The sequence below is a fragment of the Trichomycterus rosablanca genome, chromosome 3 (genome assembly GCF_030014385.1).
Source record: "Trichomycterus rosablanca isolate fTriRos1 chromosome 3, fTriRos1.hap1, whole genome shotgun sequence".
NCBI lineage: Eukaryota > Metazoa > Chordata > Actinopteri > Siluriformes > Trichomycteridae > Trichomycterus > Trichomycterus rosablanca.
The window spans coordinates 41,315,440-41,342,113 of record NC_085990.1 but is presented as its reverse complement, the minus strand read 5'-3'; the positions used below and the strand labels follow the sequence as shown (position 1 = coordinate 41,342,113).

The following is a 26,674-nucleotide window of genomic DNA, read 5'->3' as shown; positions in this document are numbered from 1 at the left end:
CAGGTGTTGGTGTTAGTGTAGGTGTACATTCTGGTGTAGATGCAGATGAGGATGCTGGTGTGAGCAGGTGTTGGGGTTAGTGTTAACATTAGTGTTGGTGCAGATATTGCCCTTGATGTTAGTGTAGGTGCTGGCACTGATGTTAGTAATAATGTTGGTGCAGGTGTGGATGCTGGTACTGATGTTGATGCTGGTGTTGGTGTTAGTGTAGGTGTACATTCTGGTGTGGGTGCAGATGAGGTTGCTGGTGTGAGCAGGTGTTGAGGTTAGTGTTAACATTAATACTGGTGTTAGTGTACTGTTGGTGCTGGTACTGATGTTAGTGCTGGTGTTGGTGCAGATTAGGATGCTGGTGTGAGCAGGTGTTGGGGTTTGTGTTAGCACTAGTGCTGGTGTTAGTGTAGGTGCTGGCACTGATGTTGGTAATAGTGTTGGTGCAGGCGTGGATGCTGGTACTGGTGCTGATGTTGATGCTGGTGTTGGTGTTAGTGTAGGTGTACATTCTGGTGTGGGTGCAGATGAGGATGCTGGTGTGAGCAGGTGTTGAGGTTAGTGTTAACATTAATACTGGTGTTAGTGTACTGTTGGTGCTGGTACTGATGTTAGTGCTGGTGTTGGTGCAGATTAGGATGCTGGTGTGAGCAGGTGCTGGGGTTTGTGTTAGCACTAGTGCTGGTGTTAGTGTAGGTGCTGGCACTGATGTTGGTAATAGTGTTGGTGCAGGCGTGGATGATGGTACTGGTGCTGATGTTGATGCTGGTGTTGGTGTTAGTGTAGGTGTACATTCTGGTGTGGGTGCAGATGAGGATGCTGGTGTGAGCAGGTGTTGAGGTTAGTGTTAACATTAATACTGGTGTTAGTGTACTGTTGGTGCTGGTACTGATGTTAGTGCTGGTGTTGGTGCAGATGAGGATGCTGGTGTGAGCAGGTGTTGGGGTTTGTGTTAGCACTAGTGCTGGTGTTAGTGTAGGTGCTGACACTGATGTTAGTAATAGTGTTGGTGCAGGCGTGGATGATGGTACTGGTGCTGATGTTGATGCTGGTGTTGGTGTAGGTGTACATTCTGGTGTGGGTGCAGATGAGGATGCTGGTGTGAGCAGGTGTTGAGGTTAGTGTTAACATTAATACTGGTGTTAGTGTACTGTTGGTGCTGGTACAGATGTTAGTGCTGGTGTGGGTGCAGATGAGGATGCTGGTGTGAGCAGGTGTTGGGGTTTGTGTTAGCACTAGTGCTGGTGTTAGTGTAGGTGCTGGCACTGATGTAAGTAATAGTGTTGGTGCAGGCGTGGATGATGGTACTGGTGCTGATGTTGATGCTGGTGTTAGTGTAGGTGTACATTCTGGTGTGGGTGCAGATGAGGATGCTGGTGTGAGCAGGTGTTGAGGTTAGTGTTAACATTAATACTGGTGTAAGTGTACTGTTGGTGCTGGTACTGATGTTAGTGCTGGTGTGGGTGCAGATGATGATGCTGGTGTGAGCAGGTGTTGAGGTTAGTGTTAACATTAATACTGGTGTTAGTGTACTGTTGGTGCTGGTACTGATGCTAGTGCTGGTGTGGGTGCAGATGAGGATGCTGGTGTGAGCAGGTGTTGGGGTTTGGGTTAGCACTAGTGCTGGTGTTAGTGTGGATGATGGTACTGGTGCTGATGTTGGTGTTAACATTAATACTGGTGTTAGTGTACTGTAGGTGCTGGTACTGATGTTGGTGCAGATGAGGATGCTATTTTGAGCAGGTGTTGGGGTTTGTGTTAGCACTAGTGCTGGTGTTAGTGTAGGTGCTGGCACTGATGTTAGTAATAGTGTTGGTGCAGGCGTGGATGCTGGTACTGGTGCTGATGTTGGTGTTAGTGTAGGTGTACATTCTGGTGTGGGTGCAGATGAGGATGCTGGTGTGAGCAGGTGTTGGGGTTTGTGTTAGCACTAGTGCTGGTGTTAGTGTAGGTGCTGGCACTGATGTTAGTAATAGTGTTGGTGCAGGTCTGGATGCTGGTACTGGTACTGGTGCTGGTGCTGGAGTTGGTAAGCAGGGGATTTACAGGAAGGTCGATCCATACGCTAATAAAGCTTAGAGGCGGGGATTAGTGTTGACAGACAGGCGGTATCTCCAGCTGTAACCAATCCAAATCCGTTCTATTCAGTCGTACTATGAAAAGTTCCGGTAAACGGACGCGCTTGCGGAACTGGAGGTGCTGAATGTGAGATGCGCTGTGCAGGCTGAGATGCGACTACATCCAAACACACTGAGGATTTACTGAGCAAGTATACATCTTTATTTATTTATTACATTTAGCATTTATGCTCTGTGTTGATATGATGAAGAGATAAACCGGTCTGTTTAACGCATAAAGATTTGTTTTTGTTTATATGTCTTATAGAGAGAGTATAGAGATTATAGGATTACATATAAATGAACCGATCTATATAACATATGCATGTTAAGCTGCAACTGCTGCTGTATAAAGCAGCTGACGGATGCGATTATAAATCGTTTTTAAGTCCTTGTTTGTGCTTGGTCAGGCCACAGAGGATTGTGGAGACTGTGTGACTTCAGTGTGCATTTAAATTCTCATATTACCCTGCAGCAGTGCAACCCAAACCTGCTACTTCCTACCAGGAGTGCACATTTTCTGTACACCCATCAATACAGCAAAAACACACAGAATATAAAAATATGATTACTATATGTGCATAATTCTATGCCTAATTTAATGTTTAATTCTGTATGTTTGGACACATCTGGTCACATTTGTATGGTTTGGTCATCTGCACAATATCTGTTTATTTATTACAGCTAAATGAAATGTTAAATGAGCAATGACTTTTAGACATGGAACATTTATTTTTAGCAAATAGACATTAATATATATATATTTTTTAATGTGCAGAATGTTGTTCCATGTATATGTTAATTTATTTTCACTTTAAAAGTCAAGGAGTGTTGAATGTGAACATGATGTACAACATTTTGCACAATTAAAACCATATCTATATCCATAGTTTCAAAATATGAATATGCAATAGATATAGAAGGTTATTCTGTGAACTTGCACTCATGTTGTGATAACTGGGTGCCATATGTCTCACAATGTGTACAACTGTGTTACTAAAACCTGCTAACACTGGGGACAAACTGCAAGGTTTTCGATAAACAATAAGGTCCTACATCAAGACATTTACTAACAGCAATACCAGGAGCTTTTTCCATTTGTTACATTTAGTCACTTCATCTGGTCATAGTTATGGTTGATCTGGTGGCATATGGAAACATAGGGCAGCAATATACACTGGACATGGTGCCAGTTTTTCCACAGGGCAATATGCTAATTTGCTGATCATGAATTATGATTTCGACCATGGCATTTGTTACTGAACAATTGCTAACTTTATCCTAAATGTCACCCTGTTATCTACAACCTTATTATCAATTAAAGCTAATAGTAACAGAGTATTCCCTGTTTCTCTTAGAGTAGATTATCTGTATGTTACACCGATCAGCCATAACATTAAAACCACCTCCTGGTTTCTACACTCACTGTCCATTTTATCAGCTCCACTTACCATATAGAAGCACTTTGTAGTTCTATTCTCAGCGCTGCAGTGACAATAACATGGTGGTGGTGTGTTAGTGTGTGTTGTGCTGGTATGAGCGGATCAGACACAGCAGTGCTGCTGGAGTTTTTAAATACCGTGTCCACTCACTGTCCACTCTATTAGACACTCCTACCTAGTTGGTCCACCTTGTAAATGTAAAGTCAGAGACAATCGCTCATCTATTGCTGCTGTTTGAGTTGGTCATCTTCTAGACCTTTATCAGTGGTCACAGGACGCTGCCCACGGGCACACCACCACCATGTCAGTGTCACTGCAGTGCTGAGAATGATCCACCACCCAAATAATACCTGCCCTGTGGTGGTCCTGTGGGGGTCCTGACCATTGAAGAACAGCATGAAAGGGGGCTAACAAAGCATGCAGAGAAATAGATTGACTACAGTCAGTAATTGTAGAACTACAAAGTGCTTCTATATGGTAAGTGGAGCTGATAAAATGGACAGTGAGTGTAGAAACAAGGAGGTGGTTTATTGTTATGGCTGATCAGTGTACATTAACATTATGTTATTTGTTTTTAATTTTGTGTTTATGTCTAAATACAGTCTAAATACAGATTACATGTACTGTAATTGTATTAACTAATGAAACTTAAAAGAGAGTAAAAAAATTTTTTTTAAAAAGGCAAATCAACTTTGCAGTCATTGAATTATCTGCACATAAGCTACTTGAATAAACATGAAAATGTGAAGAATGTGAAATAGATGCACATTCACTGATTATTTTATTAGCTAAATTATTAAATAATTAACTGTAATGAATACAGCAGTCTCAGAATTATTTATCCCCTGCATGACAAGTTTCTTTAGTTTAGTATCCTAGAGCACCAATTTGCTGGTATGACTTTCTACAAACATGATGCATAGCCAGACACCAGCTTCTGGCAATGTTCCTAAAGAATCTTAGCCAGTTCCTCATGAACACTAATGTTCTTGGGTTTGTGTGCCGCAACCGCCTTCCTAAATCCCAGTCAGGTGACTGTGACGGACACTCCGGAATCTTCCAGGACTTCTTCTGAAACCAAGCCTCGATAGAATGTTTGAGCTATGCTTGGGATCACTGTCCTCTTGGAAGGTCCAATAACACCCATGCTTCAGCTTCCACTGAAGGCATGATGTTTTCTCCTAAGATTTCCTGATACTTAATTAAGTCCATCTTACCCTCCACATGCTGCAGGTTTCCAATACCAGAGAAAGCACAGCAGCCCAAGAGCATCACCAAGTCACTGTCATGCTACACTGTAGGCAGTGGTTAAGCTTGGTTAAGGAATCAATTCCTAAATATTCTGGAGGGGCTTCTCAGTCTCCAGATTGAAATACCACCGATATTCTTTGGTGGGATTCAAAGAAAGAAGTTACAGCACAAAAAGCCATCAAACGTCAATGAGCTGGGGCTGGGGGTTGAATAATAGTGCACTTGGGCATTTGTGAAGAAAACTAGATGTTTTTCATTTTCAAAATGATGTTTACGTTATTAAAATTGCTTATTTTATCAATAAATATGTTATATCTTGCATTATAGTACCCTTACAGTCAAATGTTATCGTAGGTTTATTTAATTAGACCTGCATGGAAAAATGAATTTTTCTGATTTTTCTGTTGATAGGTTTGATGTGGGAAACTAAAGTGACCTGGCAGCGAGTATCTGATGGCATCCGTGGAGCTGCTTTACATCGAGAAAGGTAGAGATGATCCACCGTATATATCCGAGTGGACTCCTCCCATTGTTCAAGTACATGGGTCAGTTGGTACAGCAGAAGAAACAACTCCCAGTGAGCAGGAAACCAGTCTATATGGAAAAGCAGCTGTCATCGAGGGTCAATGTCATTTAGCTCCAAGAATAGATCCGGGCAAAGGACAGCCTGGCAAGCACTGTCGCCAGGAGAAGATCAGGGTGTGTTGTGATGAGGAGCTGGAGACTTCCTTTACTTATGTTGATGAAAATGTCAATCTGACACTGGCCACTCCAGACTTGAGTGAGAAAATCCTTCACGATGAGACGCCCTGCTTTGACTCTCCGAACAGGAATCGCCTTGAGTTTTCTTTAATGTCTGACCTGACATCTGAGAGCTCAGGAAAACGGGTGGATTATGGATTCATCAGTGCGGTCACTTTTTTAGTGACAGGGATTTCTCTAGTGATCATATCTTATTCTGTTCCTCGTGATGCTGGAGTGAACCCCGACACCATCTCGGCACGAGAGATGGAAAGACTGGAAAGTGAGAGTGCAAGAATCGGGGCGCACCTGGATAGGTGTGTTATTGCTGGGCTTTGCCTTCTTACATTAGGTGGGGTGGTGCTTTCTACTCTCTTAATGATTTCCATGTGGAAAGGTGAGATGTACAGAAGAAAGGCTTTCGCATATTGTAAGCACTCAGCAAAGCTGTATGGCTCCACAAATTTGAGAACGAAATCAAGCCCAGGTCGGTCATCAGAACACAATCTTGTTGAGGAGGAAAATGGTGGTAACATTAGCTGATTTATTATAAACATGCACCCAAACTAGTTAATCTAGGGGTGTAACAATACATGTTATGCTACATGCTGCTGTGTACCACAATACATTTTTCATATAGAACAAGAAGCATTATATTATTATTATTATTATTATTGTTAATGTTGTTGTTTTGTTGTTGTTGTTGTTGTTTTATTTTTGTATTTTAATTAATTAAATAATTAATTATAAATGTTTATTGTTTGTTTTTGATTAGTATTTTTGTTGTTGTAGTTGTTTTTGTTGTTGTTTTATTTTTATTTAAATTAATTAATTTATTAATAAATTTGTTTATTGTTTGTTTATTATTGTTATTGTTGTTTTGTTTTTGTTGTTGTTTCATTTTTATATTTAAATTAATTTATTTATTATAATTTTTTATTTATTGTTTGTTTATTATTTTTATTGTTGTTTTATTTTTGTCTTTAAATAAATAAATTAATTAATTATACATTTTTATTTATTGTTTGTTTTTATTTGTATTTTTGTTGTTGTTTTTGTTGTTTTATTTTTGTATTTAAATTAATTAATTTATTATTTATAATTTTTTATTTATTGTATGTTTATTATTAGTATTTTTGTTGTTGTGGTTGTTGTTTTGTTGTCATTATTTTATTTTTGTATTTAAATTAATTAATTTATTATACATTTTTTATTTATTGTTTGTTTATTATTGGTATTTTTGTTTTTGTGGTTGTTGTTTTATTGTCATTATTTTATTTTTGTATTTAAATTAATTTATTAATATACATTTTTTATTTATTATTTGTTTATTATTAGTATTTTTGTTGTTGTGGTTGTTTTGTTGTTATTATTTTATTTTTGTATTCAAATTAATTTCTTTATTACTAAATGGTACGGTACTGCTTGATGTGGTTTAGCTTCTCTGTTGTTGTTACACCCCTGGATTTAGTATTTACAGCTTGTAGTTAATACCAGTTACGGTCTTATAATCAAATATCCAACATAATACATTAGCATTTCTGCAGTAAGATTTTTCTCACCTTGGATTTGTAACTAACTTACTTTTTGAGATGTGACTAGAGGCTTTTAGGCTAGTTATAATATCTACACTGTCAAGTCACATTATTATGACCACTTCCTACTTTCGACGGCTGGAGTGCGTAGCTCATAAAGGAAGTCCCATTTTGTGAGCTGGCTTGATGGGTATATAAGGTGTGGAAGGAACTCTCAACCGATTTTGGTATGAATCCATCCTTACAGAACACGTACACCCATACATGTTGATTGTCTTCCCTGGGGCGGATGGGATCTTCCAGCAAGACAATGCGACATGTCACACAGCTAGAAATGTCCGACATTGGTTGGAAGAGAATGACCAGGACTTCTAAGTACTACCCTGGCCCCCTAATTTCCCAGACTTTAACCTAATTGAGCATCTGTGGGACCACCTCGATTGTCGTGTTCGCTCCCCCACGCCCCGTCCAGCAGCTGTGGGATGCACTGCAGTCAACATGCCTCCAGATACCTGAAACAATCTACCAGGACCTTATTGGACCCATCCCGTCTTTTTGCTGTCCGTGCTGCATACGGCTGTTACTATATTAGCTGGTGGTCATGATAATGTGACTCGACAGTGTAAATCCGAACTAACAATAAACTAAATCCAAATAAATAAATGAATATAAAATCGATCAAATTAACCTTTTGCTGCTGTTGCTGTCTGGACAATCTTTCCAGCTTCTACTGCTGTATCACCTCAGATAATGCAGTTAAAACGGCCATGTATCTAGCCTTAATCCTGTCATCAGGACAAAACCTTGTTAAGTACTGAATGACGATTTAGGTACACTATGTGGCCAAAACTACATAAACACCTCTACTGATTATTAAGCATAGGTATTTCAAGCACATCTGTTGCCAACAGGTGCATTATATAACATAAATTATTTGCTTCCATCTGTAGCAAAAGTTTGGGGAAGGATTCAATGGAGGTCATAAATACATGGCCTAACAAGCTTGATGTGAAACACATTTTCTGTCCAGAGATCTAACCTAAACCCCATTAAACACCTTTTGGATGAACTGGAATGTCTGTTGCATCCAACATCAGGGCCTAAATGGGCTCAAATCATAACATGTACATTTTAACATCTTCTTAGAAAACTGAAGGCAGTTATAACCACTGGTTCGGGGCAGGAGGCAACCTCACATGTTGAAAAAGCTCACGCTCAGGTGTCTTTATACTTTAGGCCATATAGTGCATTGGTGTGTATGATGAAATTGAAAAGTATGACCATAATATTTGCTGCCTGTGTGTGTGATCTTGATCTGAACTATATACAAAAGCTGTTTCTTAGTGAAGGTGGTTAATGCAGAAATGTACACCATGTTTAGGCTTATTCAGTGATATTCCACTATAATGCACCAAGCTTTTCAGCTATCCGAGTCATATGAGGTACCATTTAAAGCGTGGGATAATTTGCAAGGCCCAGTCACCTAAAGGGGAATGGTCACATTGAAAAAAGCCAGAGAAAAAACTGATCAGTAATGTCACCATGTCTATCAAGCAGAGGGGAGAACTAAACCCTATCAATAAACAGCATAATAATGTAAAACCATGTATAATTTATTTCTCGAGCACTAATGTATCAGTGCAATGGCAGTCTGGGAATTGAAGTAGTAAAAGTCCAGTATCTTCAGAGTGTTGATCACAACACTGTTTGCCTGCGTGAACGTTCCTCTTTAAATACAAGCATGCCTGTTTGGAAAATTTATGAAAGTTATTATTACTTACATTACCAATGCAAAGCAGAAAAATGAATGTAAACATCCTGAATACAAACTTTTTCATCAGCTATAATGAACAGGTTGTATTCTCTTTATTATAAAATAAATAAACCAAATGCTGTGCTCAGCTTGTCTTATTTATTGACGTAACATCATACAGTTAAGCTGAAAAGTCACACCCCTTTCACCTTCCCAGGTTTTATTACATTATGTTTTATTACGTCATTCTATAATAGATTGAGTTCCTTTCTTGCCTCAAACATCTACCCTATTACCAATAATTACGAACTGAAACAGGGTTAAGAAAATATGCAATTTTATTTCACTGACAAAAATGGTTTATTTAGGGGTTATATACTGTATCTTTACACACCCTGAGCCTAATACTTGGTTGATTCACCTTTGGCAGCAATTACAGCTTCAAGGCGTCTTGGGAAAGAAGCTACGAGCTTGGCACACTTGTTTCTGGACATTTTTGCCTAGAGAAATATCCTTGTAAGCTCCGCCAGGTTGAATGGGGAGCGTTGGTACACAGCCATTTTCAGCTCCTTCCACAGATGTTTGATTATATTCAGGTCTGGGCTCTGGCTGGGCCACTCAAGGACATTCACAGACTTTCTCTGAAGTCACTCCTTGGCTGTGTGCTTTGGGTCGTTGTCATGTTGGAAGGTAAAATCGCTCTGGAGCAGGTTTTCTTCAAGGATCTCGGTGTACTTACCTGCATTCATCTTTCCCTCTATCAAGACTAGTCGCCCTGGTCCCACTGCTGAAAAACATCCCCACATCTTGATGCTGCCACCACCTTGCTTCACTGTAGGGATGGCATTAGCCAGATGATGAGCGGTGCCTGGTTTCCTCCAGATGTGATGCTTGGTATTCAGGCCAAAAAGTTCAATTTTGGTTTCATCAGACCAGAGAATCTTGTTTCTCATGATTTGAGAGTCCTCTGGTGCCTTTTGGCAAACTCCAAATGGGCTGTCATGTGCCTTTTAGTTAGGAGTGGCTTCCGTCTGGCCACTCTACCATAAAGGCTGACATGCTGCCTGGATGGTTGATCCTCTGATAGGTTCTTCCATCTCCACAAGGATACGCTGGAGCTCTGTCAGAGTGACCCTCGGGTTCCTGCTCACCTCCCTGGCCAAGGCCCGTCTTCCCCGATCGCTCAATTTGGCTGGGCGGCCAGGTCTAGGAAGATTTTTGGTGGTTCCAAACTTCTTCCTTTTACGAATGATGGTGGCCACTGTACTCATTGGGACCTGTAAAGCTGCAGCAACTTTTCTGTACCCTTCTCCAGATATATGCCTTGACACAATCCTGTTTCTGAGGTCTGCAGATAATTCCTTTAATCCCATGGCTCTGATATGTACTGTCAACTGTGGGACTTTATATAGGCAGGTGCTGGCAATCCCAAATCATGTCCAATCAATTTAATTTACCACAAGTGGACTCCAATTAAATTGTAGAAACATCTCAACCAGTATCGGTGAAAACAAAATGCACCTCAGCTCACTTTTGGGTGTCATATCGAAGGGTGTGCACACTTATGTACATATGATATTTTACATTTTGATTTTTAATAAATTAGCACAAATGTCTAAAAACCTGCTTTCACTCTGTCATTGTCGGCTATTTTGTGTAGAATTTTGTGACAAAAAATGAACTTAATCTATTATACTGTAGAATGAGTCTGTAATGTAGTAAAACGTGGAGAAGGTGAAAGAGGTGTGCAGACTTTCCGACTTGACTGTATGTCAGCAACATAACATGATATTGTCACATTTTTTGATATATATTGTATGTGTGGGTGTTTCTGCATTTGGTCTGATCTTCCTCTAGCCACATCTGTAAAAGTCTGGCATTTTTTCCACATATCTTCAGTGGGTCTTTTCTGGGCATCTGAATTCGTCTCACTTCTCAAAACATGCAAGTAGGTACACTAACTATTTTTTTTTATAATTATGTTTTTAATTAATTATAATTCATAATTAATAATTAATTATAAAGACACTACAACCCCAAATCAGAAAAAGTTGGGACAGTATGGAAAATGCAAATAAAATAAAAATGCAGTGTTCTTTACATTTACTTTGACTTTTATTTGATTGCAAAAAAGAAGCGGCGTCGACTTCTCTGGGCTCTGAGGCATCTAGGATGAACCATCTCACAGTGGAAACGTGTATTGTGTTGTTTTTGGAAAAAATGGATGCTGTGTGCTCCGGACCAAAGACGAAAAAGACCATCCAGACTGTTATCAGCAACAAGTCCAAAAGCCAGGGTCTGTCATGTTATGGGGTTGTGTCAGTGCCCTTGGCAAAGGTCATTAACACTTCAGTGATGGCAGCATTAATGCAGAAAAGTACACTGAGATCTTAGAGCAACATATGCTGCCTTCAAGATGTCATCTTTTCCAGGGACGTCCATGCATTTTTCAATGCAATGCAGACAATGCAAAACCACATGCTGCACACATTACAAAGGCATGGCTGCGGAAGTAGAGGGTACTGGTACTGGACTGGCCTGCCTGCAGTCCTGACCTGTCCTCAATAGAGAATGTGTGGAAAATTTTGAAAGGAAAAATGTGACAACGACGACCCCGTACTGTTGCACATCTTAAGACGTGTTTGCAGGAAGAATGAGACAAAATAAAAGCTGAAACTCTAAATCGCTTTGTATCCTCAGTGCCAAAACGTCTTTTAAGTGTGGTGAAAAGGAATGCCAACATTACAAAGTGGTAAATGCTTTACCGTCCCAAGTTTATTTGGAATGTGTTGCAGACCTGAAATGCAGGAATGGATGTTTATTAATAAATGAAATGAAGTAGCAGATAAAACATGAAATATCTCAGGTTCATCCTGTCCGCAATCAAATAAAAGTCAAAGTAAGAAACTCTGTGTTTTTTTATTATTCGCTTTTTCCATGCCGTCCCAACTTTTTCTGATTTGGGGTTGTATTTAGCAAATCTTTGTTGGTCTGAATTTTTTGTATTCTAAATCATTAAATGTAAATGTTTTATTAATGCCCAACTGTGTATGGCACACTGGCAGTGACCTCATGCCAGATTCCCTCCCTCATCTGTCTCTGTATTCAAGCATATTGAAAGGGTTTACTTCATAATTTTAAACACCGGAGAGCTACAGCTATGTGGAAAATAAACAGTAGAAGATTACATAAAACATTTAAAAGGCTATTACTTTCCCTGTACTTTTCCACAATTTATATAATCTACTATTTACCTGACTGTTGTCTTACAAAATGGCTCGTCTAGTATAATCAGTATATTTTAGTTTCCTAATTATAGGTTCCACTATAAATCAAAAATAAAACAATTCCAACGTATGTTTACTGAATAGCAGTGAGAGCTTTTTCATGGAGTGAAAGATGTTTACAATAACCTCTCTTAACCTCATGGTTTAATCGCTTTGTGTAGACAAGTGCTGCAAGGGCATTGTGACAACTATTCGTCTTTATCCTGAAGCACTTATTTTGTATCGCCAACATAATGGACGTTCTGTGTCTGAAGCTGAGTGGTCATGTTCAGGCTTCCCGGGAGACCACCTCCACGAGCACTTGAATATTCGTAGCTGATGTTAAGCTCTAGAACCCTTAAAGCTTTACTCCCTTGCCTGATTTATGCCCTGAGCTCTAAAGTACGCTTATTAGACTGCGGAAAGTTTCCAGTCTTATTGATTCATCAGGAGAGCATTATGCAACCGTAGTTAGAAGGTCTCGACCTCGGCCTACTTCAGCTGCATTTATACTGCCGTATTTTTAGCGAGCGTCCCACATGGATGCTAGGAGAACGTATTTTAATGCCGGATGCTGTCTTATTGTAATTGTAATGTAATTTGTAATTGTAATAAAATCCTTCAAGCTGTTTAGCCAGAATAAAACGACACAAGGCTGCATTTTATATTAGCACCCAGCTGCACACACTCTCACATTTACTCTTCCACTATATTACCTTGGAGCATTTGTCATCATAAAGTGGAGCACAGGTATTTTAAATACCCCTTAGTGTATAACAAATATGCAAAGCTCTGTTTCCTGCAGAAAATGAAGATTGGAAATCAACTTTATGTGCTTAAATTCAAAGTTTAAGGATTATGAAGCATTTGGGGATTTAAAAATGTGACTGTAAAGTATGGAATGCTGTCATTACCAAATGTTGGATGAAATCATAACACATAAAAACAAATGCACTTTGTTTGTTTATTAGGATTTTAACGTCATGTTTTACACTTCGGTTACATTCATGACAGAAACGGTAATTACACAAGATTCATCAGTTCACACGTTTAATGTCAAACACAGTCATGGACAATTTTGTATCTCTAATTCAAATCACTTGCACGTCTTTGGACTGTGGGAGGAAACCCACGCAGACATGGGGAGAACATGCAAACTCCACACAGAAAGGACCTGGACCGCCCCACCTGGGGATCGAACCCAGGACCTTCTTGCTGTGAGGCGACAGTGCTACCCACTGAGCCACTGTGCCGTCATGTTTCATTGTTATAATTTGCAACATTGTCAGTATTGTATATGTTAATCAATTCAGGTAGCATGGTGGCTCTGTGGGTAGCATTGTTGCCTCACAGCAAGAAGGTCCTGGGTTTGATTCTCAGGTGGAGTGATTTAAGTCTTTCTTTGTGGAGTTTGCATGTTCTCCCTGTGTCTGCGTGGGTTTCCTCCGGGTGCTCCGGTTTCCTCCCACAGTCCAAAGGCATGCAGTCAGGTTTACTGGACATACTAAATTGCCCAAGTTGTGTGTGTGTGTGTGTGTGTGTGTGTGTTTGCCCTTTGATTTATTGGTGACCTGTCCGGGGTGTTTCATACCTGTTGCCCAGGAAACTGCACTTACCCCGACCCTGACCGGGATAAAGGCCACAAGCAGGAATACACCCTGGACAGTGTGCCAAATGTTTCACCTTTTCAATTACTCACAGCAATTTAGAACAAGTTAAAGTTGCAGGACAGGTTGCCAGTCCATCACAGGGCAAACACACGTTCACACACAATAATACCTAGGGACACTTTAGGACACCTCACTGCATGTTAACTTTCTCACTGTGAGCTGACAGTGCTACCTACCCACTGCTGGATTGAGCCAGCTCAGCTATAATCAAGTGAGTGTGTGATGTCATAATGATTTGCTGTTCTGTCCAGGATGTTGGGCGGCACGGTGGCTAAGTGCGTAGCAGCAAGAAGGTCCTCGGTTCGATCCTCAGTCAGGGCAGTTCCAGTCCTTTCTGTGTGGAGTTTGCATGTTCTCCCCGTGTCTGTGTGGGTTTCCTCCGGGTGCTCCGGTTTCCTCCCACAGTCCAAAGACATGCAAGTGAGGTGAATTGGAGATACAAAATTGTCCATGACTGTGTTCGATATAACCTTGTGAACTGATGAACCTTGTGTAATGAGTAACTACCGTTCCTGTCATGAATGTAACCAAAGTGCAAAACATGACGTTAAAATCCTAATAAACAAACAAACTGTCCAGGATGTCCAGGGTAAGCTGGACCAAATAGAGTCAGGATCCTGGGCCTAGGTGTCCCAATAGTGCAGCAGGTAATGTTGGTGTCACACAGGGACAGCCTGGTGGGTGTGGAGTCTTGTATATTTTTGCTGTGCTAAACTGGGTTTCCTATGGGTGCTCTGTTTTCCTTCCACTTATCAAAGACATGCCAGGTTTGTACTGGATACGTACATTCTGGGATTCTGTTTATGGGTTCTGTTTGGCGAATCAGACCCCACAGTAGTTTAGAATTGGGACAATGGTATCTTAGTGGGTAGAGCTTTGGGCTATCAACTGAAATGTTGAGAGTTCGAATCCCAGCTCTGCCATGCAACCACTTATGCAACCAATTTCGTAGTTGTGTAGTTTTGTTTTTATATTGTAATTCACATTATAACCACCGGATGGCGGCATCAGATCTATAATGTAAAATAGTCCATCTTTACTCCGCATTTCACACAAAACCCAACTCTAACTTTCCTATCCTTTAGAAACAAAAATGTCTAAGCATTTGTTGTTTGTTCTGCTGTTTTTTTGTGTGTGTTTCATATTTCACTAATTGATCTTGAACTAAAGTAAGCTGGTGTTACAGAGAAGATTGACCACTTATCAGTTAAGTGCAGCAGCTTTATTTAAGATCACTTATAGGTGAGCTGTCAGAGCACATTTCCATCAAGTGTTGCTCTACTATTGGCCCTCAGGATGTAAAAAGTTGCTGAATTATTAATCTACACTGATGGTCCTTAAGGTTTATCCTTCCAGGCCATGTTGAGATGCCCTCCTCACTTCGAACATCAACGTAATGGTCCTTTTTAATGTCCGCATGCTGTGCTTGCACACCGTGTTTGCAGCTTTGAAGCCATATTATGCTTAGTTTTGCACTCATGTGGACAGGGCTCGAGCTGCCCAGCCCCCCCCCCCCCCCCAAAGATCTGTACAGCGGAGGAGGCTGTTTGCGGGAATCACTGGTGAGCGATCATATCTGAGGTCCTCTCAGGTTTCTCAAGCGCACAGAGACTTGATGTACTGCAATGTTATCACTTCCAACCTTGGCAGGAGATTGTGCTTTCTGAACCTGACTGTAATTACTGAGAGAGAAGGCGATAAAGGGAAAGGAAGATAGAGACACGTGTGCACGCATGTAATGCAAGTGATCTTGTCTAGACTCTGAGTAAATCTTCTTTTTAACCATTCTGTTGTTAGCTTATGCATGTTTCAGTCGTTCCATGTTGTAGCATTTAATTTGAATTAAGCTATAGGTCATAATACAGGGTTCGATTTGATTTCTCAATTATTGCAAGCTGTCTAGGCCTTGGGGGCGATAAAGCTGCACCAAAGTTAATGAGCTCAGTGTAGAACATGAAGCTGCTTTACTAACACTACATACAGTTTTTACGGCCAATATAAGACCAGCAGGATGCTAAGAAGTAAGTTTATGCTTTTATAAAGAAGTGTTAATTATGGGTGCTAAGGTGCTGCCTCACTAGCTGTTTACTGCATATATAAATATATATATATATATATATATATATATATATATATATATATATATATATATATATAAACATCCGTTAATTGGAGGTCCGTTATGGAACTATGGAACGGATATTTATATATACAGTGTATCACAAAAGTGAGTACACCCCTCACATTTCTGCAAATATTTTATTATATCTTTTCATGGGACAACACTATAGAAATAAAACTTGGATATAACTTAGAGTAGTCAGTGTACAGCTTGTATAGCAGTGTAGATTTACTGTCTTCTGAAAATAACTCAACACACAGCCATTAATGTCTAAATGGCTGGCAACATAAGTGAGTACATCCCACAGTGAACATGTCCAAATTGTGCCCAAAGTGTCAATATTTTGTGTGACTACCATTATTATCCAGCACTGCCTTAACCCTCCTGGGCATGGAATTCACCAGAGCTGCACAGGTTGCTACTGGAATCCTCTTCCACTCCTCCATGATGACATCACAGAGCTGGTGGATGTTAGACACCTTGAACTCCTCCACCTTCCACTTGAGGATGCGCCACAGGTGCTCAATTGGGTTTAGTCCATCACCTTTACCTTCAGCTTCCTCAGCAAGGCAGTTGTCATCTTGGAGGTTGTGTTTGGGGTCGTTATCCTGTTGGAAAACTGCCATGAGGCCCAGTTTTCGAAGGGAGGGGATCATGCTCTGTTTCAGAATGTCACAGTAGATGTTGGAATTCATGTTTCCCTCAATGAACTGCAGCTCCCCAGTGCCAGCAACACTCATGCAGCCCAAGACCATGATGCTACCACCACCATGCTTGACTGTAGGCAAGATACAGTTGTCTTGGTACTTCTCACCAGGGCGCCGCCACACATGCTGGACACCATCTGAGCCAAACAAGTTTATCTTGGTCTCGTCAGACCACAGGGCATTCCAGTAATCCATGTTCTTGGACTGCTTGTCTTCAGCAAACTGTTTGCGGGCTTTCTTGTGCGTCAGCTTACTTCTGGGATGACGACCATGCAGACCGAGTTGATGCAGTGTGCGGCGTATGGTCTGAGCACTGACAGGCTGACCTCCCACGTCTTCAACCTCTGCAGCAGTGCTGGCAGCACTCATGTGTCTATTTTTTAAAGCCAACCTCTGGATATGACGCCGAACACGTGGACTCAACTTCTTTGGTCAACCCTGGCGAAGCCTGTTCCGAGTGGAACCTGTCCTGGAAAACCGCTGTATGACCTTGGCCACCGTGCTGTAGCTCAGTTTCAGGGTGTTAGCAATCTTCTTATAGCCTAGCCCATCTTTGTGGAGAGCAACAATTCTATTTCTCACATCCTCAGAGAGTTCTTTGCCATGAGGTGCCATGTTGAATATCCAGTGGCCAGTATGAGAGAATTGTACCCAAAACACCAAATTTAACAGCCCTGCTCCCCATTTACACCTGGGACCTTGACACATGACACCAGGGAGGGACAACGACACATTTGGGCACAATTTGGACATGTTCACTGTGGGGTGTACTCACTTATGTTGCCAGCTATTTAGACATTAATGGCTGTGTGTTGAGTTATTTTCAGAAGACAGTAAATCTACACTGCTATACAAGTTGTACACTGACTACTCTAAGTTATATCCAAGTTTTATTTCAATAGTGTTGTCCCATTTAAAGATATAATGAAATATTTGCAGAAATGTGATGGGTGTACTCACTTTTGTGATACACTGTATATACCGATCAGCCATAACATTAAAACCACCTCTTTGTTTCTACACTCACTGTCCATTTTATCAGCTCCACTTACCATATAGAAGCACTCTGTAGTTCTACAATTACTGACTGTAGTCCATCTGTCTCTTTACATACCTTTTTAGCCTGATTTCACCCTGTTCTTCAATGGTCAGGACCCCCACAGGACCACCACAGAGCAGGTATTATTCAGGTGGTGGATCATTCTCAGCACTGCAATGACACTGACATGGTGGTGGTGTGTTAGTGTGTGTTGTGCTGGTATGAGTGGATCAAATCACAGAGTTTTTAAATACTGTGTCCACTCACTGTCCACTCTATTAGACACTCCTGTCTAGTTTGTCCACCTTGTAGATGTAAAGTCAGAGACGGTCGCTCATCTGTTGCTGCTGTTTGAGTTGGTCATCTTCTAGACCTTCATCAGTGGTCACAGGACGCTGCCCACGGGGCGCTGAATATTTTTGGTTGGTGGGCTATTCTCAGTCCAGCAGTGACAGTGAGGTGTTTAAAAACTCCAGCAGCATTGCTGTGTCTGAGCCACTCATTCCCGTACAACACACACTAACACACCACCACCATGTCAGCGTCACTGCAGTGCTGAGAATGACCCACCACCCAAATAATACCTGCTTTGTGGGGGTCCTAACCATTGAAGAACAGGGTGAAAGCAGGCTTAAAAAAAGTATGTAGAGAAACAGATGGACTACAGTCAGAAATTGTAGAACTACAAAGTTCTTCTATATAGTAAGTGGAGCTGATAAAATGGACAGTGAGTGTAGAAACAAGGAGGTGATTTTAATGTTATGGTTGATTAGTGTAAATGTTACAATACACTTATTGCTACCAAAAATTTTATTATTCTATGATGCTTATTGCAACACCTAGGATTTAAAATAATAATGATTTATGGTTAATGTGGAAAATTATGTATAATTTTTTTTAACTTTATTTTTTCTTTTATTTTTATGCAGGAAGGTGAGACAGAACACTGCCCCCTAGCCAACTAAGTTATTTGCTGGGCAGAATTAACATGTTGCTATAAAATTGTTGAACAATTACTCATGGTTCTGTAAGCATACATGGAGTCAAACACAGCTGTAGAAACAATAAGTGCAGGTTCTTGAAATTGTAGCTATTACATTAGGACTTTCTCCAAGTTGAGGAAAAATATAATGCTAAAGATTTTCTCGCTGCATTAATTGTAAAGCACCATTTAAAACATGATTTTGATCAAGAATAAAGAATATTTTATCTAAAAATGCACCCCCGTGCATGGTTTTTATAATATCTAGGTTGGACTGTTGCAACATGTTGCTATCTGGCTGTCCTAAAGATTCTTTAAATAAGTTTCAGGTAGTTCAGAATGCTTCAGAAAAAGTTTGGTGTTACCACATCCTGAGTTTACACCGGCTACCTGTTATAATTAACATTCTGTGTCTGACTTTCAAAGCTTAATGATTTAGCGTTTGCACATATTTTGCTGATCTTTTACAGCTGTATAGCCCATTCACATCATGTGTCTTACTCATATTACCAATAAACTCTGGAATCATGTTCCAGTGGATACTGGGAATGCAGGCTCTTTAAATCTTTACAAATGTATTTGTTTAGCCAGGCTTTTGTTTTCGTTTTTAAATAGACCAATTATGATCAGCATTTTATAGCACACATTTATAAAGGTTTTTTTACTTTGTTATTTTTAGGCTTTTTTACCTTAAAGAATTTATTACATTTACATTTTCAGCATTTAGCAGACACTTTTATCCAAAGTGACTTACAGTACTGTGACAGTATATTGTTCAAGCAATTGAGGGTTAAGGGCCTTGCTCAAGGGCCCAACAGTGTCAACCTGGCAGTTGTGGGGCTTGAACCAGCGACCTTTCGATTACTAGTCCAGTACCTTAACCGCTAGGCTACAACTGCCCTAACAATTTACATCAGTTGCTGGTTGTGTACTTTACAAATGTTTTTGTTGCCTTTTCTAGCTGTATCTGCCAAAGCCGTTTGGAAAAAAATATATAGGTAGAATAGAGGGGTTGTATGACTGAATACTAAATTTAGAGTCCATAAAGACATGGTTTGACGAGTTTGGTGTGATCTTTGGTGGCCTGTATAAGGCCCTGACATCAACCCTATTGTATACCTTGTAATATTCCAGGCATTCTCGTCCAACATCAGTGTCTGATGGTTTAGCTGAAGGGAAGGGTTTGAGGGGGCTGGGAGTGGTTGGTCAACTCCATATTAATGCCTGTGGTTTTGGAATGATATTTCCAGGTGTCTTCATACTTTTGGCCGTATTGTGCATGTACACAAAATGCAACAGGAGGAACATTAACCAGTGTCTTAAAGTAAATGTACATTTCACATTTCATTTATTTATTCATTGTCTGTTGTAACACCACTTTATCCTATTGAGGGTCACGGTGGGTCCAATTCACTGAGCAAAAGGTAACAAACACTCTGGAAAGGTTGCCAGTCCATTAATGGGCCAACACACACACACCCACTCTTACACCCAGGGCAATTTTAGTAGCTCGACTTAATCTAAGTGCATGTCTTTGGACTGTAGGTGGAAACCGGAGCACCAAGAAGAAACCCAATGACCTTATTGCTGTGAGGCAACAGTGCTACCCACCGAGCCACTATGCCACACAATATGCATATTTGTCCACACAAATTTCAAAAGCTCCTGCTAATTACCTTTACAATGTACAACATGAGTAAATGTAACAGAGTACATCCACAAAGTTGAATCAGTTCATCTGGACACAAGTTTGGTGTAAAGATACGTTTCGTCACTCATCTGAAGAAGACTGAAGAAGTCACTTGGATGAGTGACGAAATGTATCTCCACACCAAACTTGCATCAAGAGTAACGAGTAACATCAAGAGTGCATATACCATGAACTTTTGAATATATATAATTGTAATTAGATGAATTTGGGTGGCCACTAGACTAGCCTTACCTCACAGCTTTGGGTACAGCATTACCTCACGGTAAAGTGCATACCAGATTATTAGTAAAATGCCGCCAGACTGAAACGTGGGACTTAATTTACTATGCAGTGTAAGAGGTCCTAATCATATACCATCATAGCTTTAATTTATTACTTTCCTCAACTTGATCAAGTGTAGTGCATATTACATCACATTACTGGTGCTGCATCATGACCACAAAGTTCTAAAAGCATCTGATGATCACTCCGCAGACATTACGTCTAAACATTTAAACACTCTCGGAGGACAAAAGTGTACTTGGTGGATGATGGGCAGGACTAACAGGTGTTTAGTATTCCGAACACTACTATCTTGGCTCTTTTCCTTCCTGTTTCGTGGGTCCAGACCCATTTAAAACTACGAGTGAGTCATCGGACAGGTGGCTACCTCCTAACCCTCTTATTAGATTAATCTACCATTCCCATGTTTATCTGTATAAATAAAACGACTCATCCCTCTGATTCTTTCTGGACGGGGGGTTCATCTTCATTCAGTCCTGGCAGTGCTCAAGGTCAGCCTGAGGCGTGCCAGAAAGAGAGCTATGGGCTGGGTGGCTGGGTGGGGGAATGTCTAAACAAATCTTTGTCCTGACAGGTGTCCTCTTTGCCAAGGTTTCTCTGGGGCTGCTGGTAGATTAGAGGTGGGGGGGAGCTGTGAATGAGGATGACGTGATCTTTTTTCGCCCAGCCAATAAAAGAGAGTGCCCAGCAAGATCCAGTTCTGTTCGTGCTGTCAAATTCAATAAGGTAGTGCTTTAATGTTTTCTTTTAATCAACCAAATTGCATTATACACTGCTGGCCTACTCACCACACAGTGGCCTGAGATCTGAGGAGAGGAGAAGCATAAAAAAACAGAGACAGGATACATACTATAGGCAGGACATCTGGGAAGTCAGGTTAAAAAAAAAAAACCATTTATGAAGGCCAAGCGTGTCTGAATGTATAACAAATGAGTGTTGACCTCCCGCAGCCTCTACCTACTGCCTAGGCCTCCTCAAAGACAAATGGTCAAATGAAAGAAAAGAAGAAGGTGTTCAGGTTTGCGGCTTACTGCTTTTGTCAAGTGATGTCTGATTTATGAACTAACTTTTACTGTTTATGAAAAAACTGAGTCGGTTCAAAAGCTCAAAGAGTGTAGCACTTGCACAATGCTTACTTATATAATATTGGGAAGGATTTTTTTAAATAATGCTTTTAATTAAATATCATGATATAATAACAAGCACATGGCTTTATTCTGGCTGTAAAATAGTCCCTGAGTCAAATGTCCTTGCTTGCAAGGTTTGGAACTGAACAAACTAGTTTCCCACTATGTTTGACTCATAATGAGCAGGTCTGATTCCAGAAACAAAAAAAAAGGGTTGGAACTTGAAAAAAAGAAACAACAGTTTAACTATAGATTCAAGGCTAAGCTACATGGCATGATGAACAATACATGGTATCACTTACCTGCGTGTTTACAACATTCAAGTCAGTAATAGCCTAGTGCATGTATAATGATATACAGTTGTACCTTGAAACTCAACGTTAATTGGTTCTGGGAGTGGCGTTGAGTTTAAAAGGCATTACGTTTCAAGGTATTTTTTTACCCATAAGGATGTATGGGAACCTGTTAATGCATTTCATGGTCCCATAGAACTGCATATATTTTAGGCTTATGTAAAGGAATGGGGTTGTTTTTGACACTTATACACTGAAAATAACACAAATATAATATAAAAACACTGAAATACAATTAAATTCATCTCATATTCATACTTTGATGACGTTTTACTGCCCCGCTCAAGCCAAGCGCTGAACAAAGCAGCTGTTCATTGTTTTTTTTTTATACTTTGTTTATGCATTTTCACCCCTTTTTTCTCCCTTTTTTAGATAGATAGATACTTTATTTATCCCGAAGGAAATTATTTTAGCACGTCCAATTGCCCGATTGCATCATGCTTCCTCTTCACCAATGCCGATCACTGCTCTGATTGAGGAGAACGTAGCTAACCTACGCCCCCTCCGACACGTGGGCAGGAGCCGTATGCATCTGCACTGTGTACGGAGAGACGCACCCTGAAAGCACTCTTTTCTCATCTCTCGATACGATGTATTCGAGATCCCAGCTATGGTTCCAGCGTGCGTTTTTACCGCTGCGCCACCTGAGCGGCCAGCTGTTCATTGTTCATTTGAAATTAAATAAACACATTTTAAAAAACACACTAAACACGTTGAGTTTAAGGGAAATATTGAGTTTAAGGGTACAAATTTCTCGAAGAAGGGCGTGAAGTTTCAAGATACCACTGTACTACAAGTCCAAATGAGAAAAAAGTTAGGATAATCTGGAAAAGGGAAATAAAAAATGCAGTAAATTACATTGACTTTTAGTATATTGCAGACAGTATGAACCCAATATATTTCAAGTTTTATCTGGTCAACTTATTCTTTCTTGTTAATATACATCTATTCCTGCAATTCAGGCCAGCAACACTTAAAAATGTGGCACAGAGGATACCAAGCTTCCTTTCTGAAAACACGTCTTTTGGAATACTGATTCGTCTGTTTCCATTGTGTGATGGTCCATCACAGATGCCTCTGAGCCCAGAGAACTTGACACTGCTTCAAGTAAACATAAGGTTCCTTTTTTGCACAATAAAGTTTTAAGTGGTATTCATGAATGTAACTTTGTATTGTAGTGCTTGACAAAGGTTTGCCAAAGTAATCTCTTAAATCTACCATGTGGTTATATCAGCTACTGATGAATGACAGTTCTTGATGCGATGCTGTTTGAGGGATCGGAGTTCAGATTAGGCTTGCACCTAAACACTAAAATTTTTTATTTGCATGTTCCATACTGCCCCAACTTTTCTGATTCCGGGTTGAAGTTTGCGGCTTACTGTACATGCTTTCATCAGCAACTTTGAGGACAAGTGACGTCAGCAGTCCAAAAAAAAACTGGGCCATTTTTCAAACACCACTATATAGTCAATACCACTCTCTTGTGCACAGATAGGTGGAGAGTCGCCTTATCTAATATTAGCTCTTAATCTGTCTGCCTAACAGTGGATTAAGATAATATGATTCATGACTACTAAGACTTGTCACAAGACATGTGTAAGTGTCTGCTATAAGGCTACAGACAGATAACTTACACCGATTAGGCATAACATTATGACCACCTTCCTAATATTTTTGTTGGTCCACCTTTTGCTGCCAAAACAGCCCTGACCCGTCAAGGCATGGACTCCACTAGACCCCTGAAGGTGTGCTGTGGTATCTGGCACCAAGATGTTAGCAGCAGATCATGTAACTCCTGTAAGTTGTGAGGTGAGGCCTCCATGGATCAAACTTGTTTGTCCAGCACATCCCACAGATGCTGGATTGGATTGAGATCTGGGGAAATATGGAGGCCAAGTCAACACCTCAAACTCGTTGATGTGCTCCTCAAACCATTCCTGAACTATTTTTGCTTTGTGGCAGGGCACATTATTCTGCTGAAAGAGGCCACAGCCATCAGGGAATACCATTTTCATGAAAAGGTGTACATGGTCTGCAACAATGCTTAGGTAGGTGGTACGTGTCAAAGTAACATCCACATACATGGATGGCAGGACCCAAGGTTTCCCAGCAGAACACTGCCTCCGCCGGCTTGCCTTCTTCCCACAGTGCATCCAGGTGCCATGTGTCCCCCAGGTAAGCGATGCACACGCACCCGGCCATCCATGTGATGTAAAAGAAAACGTGATTCATCAGACCAGGCCACCTACTTCCATTGCTCTGTAGTCCAGTTCCAATGCTTACATGCCCATTGTTGGTGCTTTCGGCGGTGGACAGGGGTCAGCATTGGTGCCCTGACTGGTCTGCAGCTATGAAACCTATAGACAACAAACTCCAATGCACTGTGTATTCTGACACCTTTCTATCAGACCCAGCATTAACTTCTTCAGCAATTTGAGCTACAGTAGCTGTCTGTTGGATCGGACCACACGGGCCAGCCTTTGCTCTCCATGCACGTCAATGAGCCTTGGCGCCGGTTTACCACTGTTCCTTCCTTGGACCACTTTTGATAGATACTGACGACTGCAGACTGGGAACACCCCACAAGAGCTGCAGTTTTGGAGATGCTCCGACCCAGTCGTCTAGCCATCACATTTTTCCTGCTTCTTACACATCAACTTTGAGGATAAAATGTTCACTTGCTACCTAATATATCCCACCCACTAACTGGTGCCATGATGATGAGATAATCAGTGTTATTCACTTCACCTGACAGTGGTCACATGTTATGCCTGGTCGGTGTATGTATATAGTTAATGAAGTTATCCAATATTATGTCCACTCTGAAAAAACTGTGTCTCTTTTATGGACATGTAGCTCACAAATTATTTTAAAATTTTAGCTGGCAGCCCTGAAAGCTGATTCAATCAACCACTGTAATAAAAAGGTTGCTGTAAAGATTTTCTGGATTGTAGGAACATTTACACAACAAACAACTCAATTCAAATCAGTTCAGTAAGTTTTACTGGCATGACCATGTTCAGTTACAGTATTGCCAAAGCATCAAGAAGGAACAACAACAAAACAACTTTTTCCTCCATGTTCATAATAATACAGTATGAATTTTGTATCTTGGTTAATAGTTTTAGGTTTATATAACAGAGTTTGCATCTGACAGTTTGCTGCATCTTTGCTTTTAATGGAAAATAAAGTAAATGAAGGTTGGCATGTGGGAGCTTTAAATAAACACATTTTGGAAATTGGTTATGTCGGACACTTTAGAAATACGTTTTTTTTTCAGACATTTTTTCAGAATTGTTTTGGTAAATTAAATCCAACTTACTTTGGCCTTTACTGTAGGCATCTTAATGACTGTTCTTTCCAAATATCAAAACCCACATTATGATTGGTGCAATTCCACCGTCAATCACAATCATTTTTGGTTTTAGTGGGCTCACCCTGCAAGAGGCATTGCAAGTGCAATCCAAAAAACTGCTTAGAAACAGTTCATAATAGTGACTAATGAGGGAAAATCAGACTTTGGTTGTTAGAGCCACTGAGTGCACGCCAAACGTTTTCACATTAGTTATTCACAGTTTTCAAAATGTAGCCTACACAACATTATTAGATGATACTCTTGCTAAATTAAAAACAAATACACTGATCAGCCATAACATTAAAACCACCTCCTTGTTTCTACACTCACTGTCCATTTTATCAGCTCCACTTACCATATAGAAGCACTTTGACGTTCTACAATTACTGACTGTAGTCCATCTGTTTCTCTGCATGCTTTGTTAGCCCCCTTTCATGCTGTTCTTCAATGGTCAGGACCCCCACAGGACCACCACAGAGCAGGTATTATTCAGGTGGTGGCTCATTCTCAGCACTGCAGTGACAATGACATGGTGGTGGTGTGTTAGTGTGTGTTGTGCTGGTATAAGTGGATCAGACACAGCAGTGCTGCTGGAGTTTTTAAATACCGTGTCCACTCACTGTCCACTCTAGACTCCTACCTAGTTGGTCCACCTTGTAGATGTAAAGTCAGAGACGATCGCTCATCTATTGCTGCTGTTTGAACTGGTCATCTTCTAGACCTTCATCAGTGGTCACAGGACGCTGCCCACAGCGCGCTGTTGGCTGGATATTTTTGGTTGGTGGACTATTCTTAGTCCAGCAGTGACAGTGAGTTGTTTAAAAACTCCAGCAGCGCTGCTGTGTCTGATCCACTCATACCAGCACAACACACACTAACACACCATCACCATGTCAGTGTCACTGCAATGCTGAGAATGATCCACCACCCAAATAATACCTACTGTGGTGGTCCTGTGGGGGTCCTGACCATTGAAGAACAGCATGAAAGGGGGCTAACAAAGCATGCAGAGAAACAGATGGACTACAGTCAGTAATTGTAGAACGTCAAAGTGCTTCTATATGGTAAGTGGAGCTGATAAAATGGACAGTGAGTGTAGAAACAAGGAGGTGGTTTAATGTTATGGCTGATTGGTGTATATGTGATTAACATGCCTGAGACTGATGGCTGCCTGTCACAGAGTAGAGTAAAAATCTCAAGCTTTTGTTAGTCTTTACTTTCTTTGGCATG

The 26,674-nt window shown here is 40.6% G+C and overlaps 1 protein-coding gene across 1 annotated transcript; it reads left to right on the top strand.

Moving 5' to 3' along the window:
• Window positions 1-5,254: 5,254 nt before the first annotated feature.
• Window positions 5,255-6,085, top strand: LOC134310513 (transmembrane protein 74). Its single transcript, XM_062992119.1, has one exon. It carries the CDS (start codon window positions 5,255-5,257, stop codon window positions 6,083-6,085), a length of 831 nt encoding a protein of 276 aa, XP_062848189.1.
• Window positions 6,086-26,674: the final 20,589 nt, after the last annotated feature.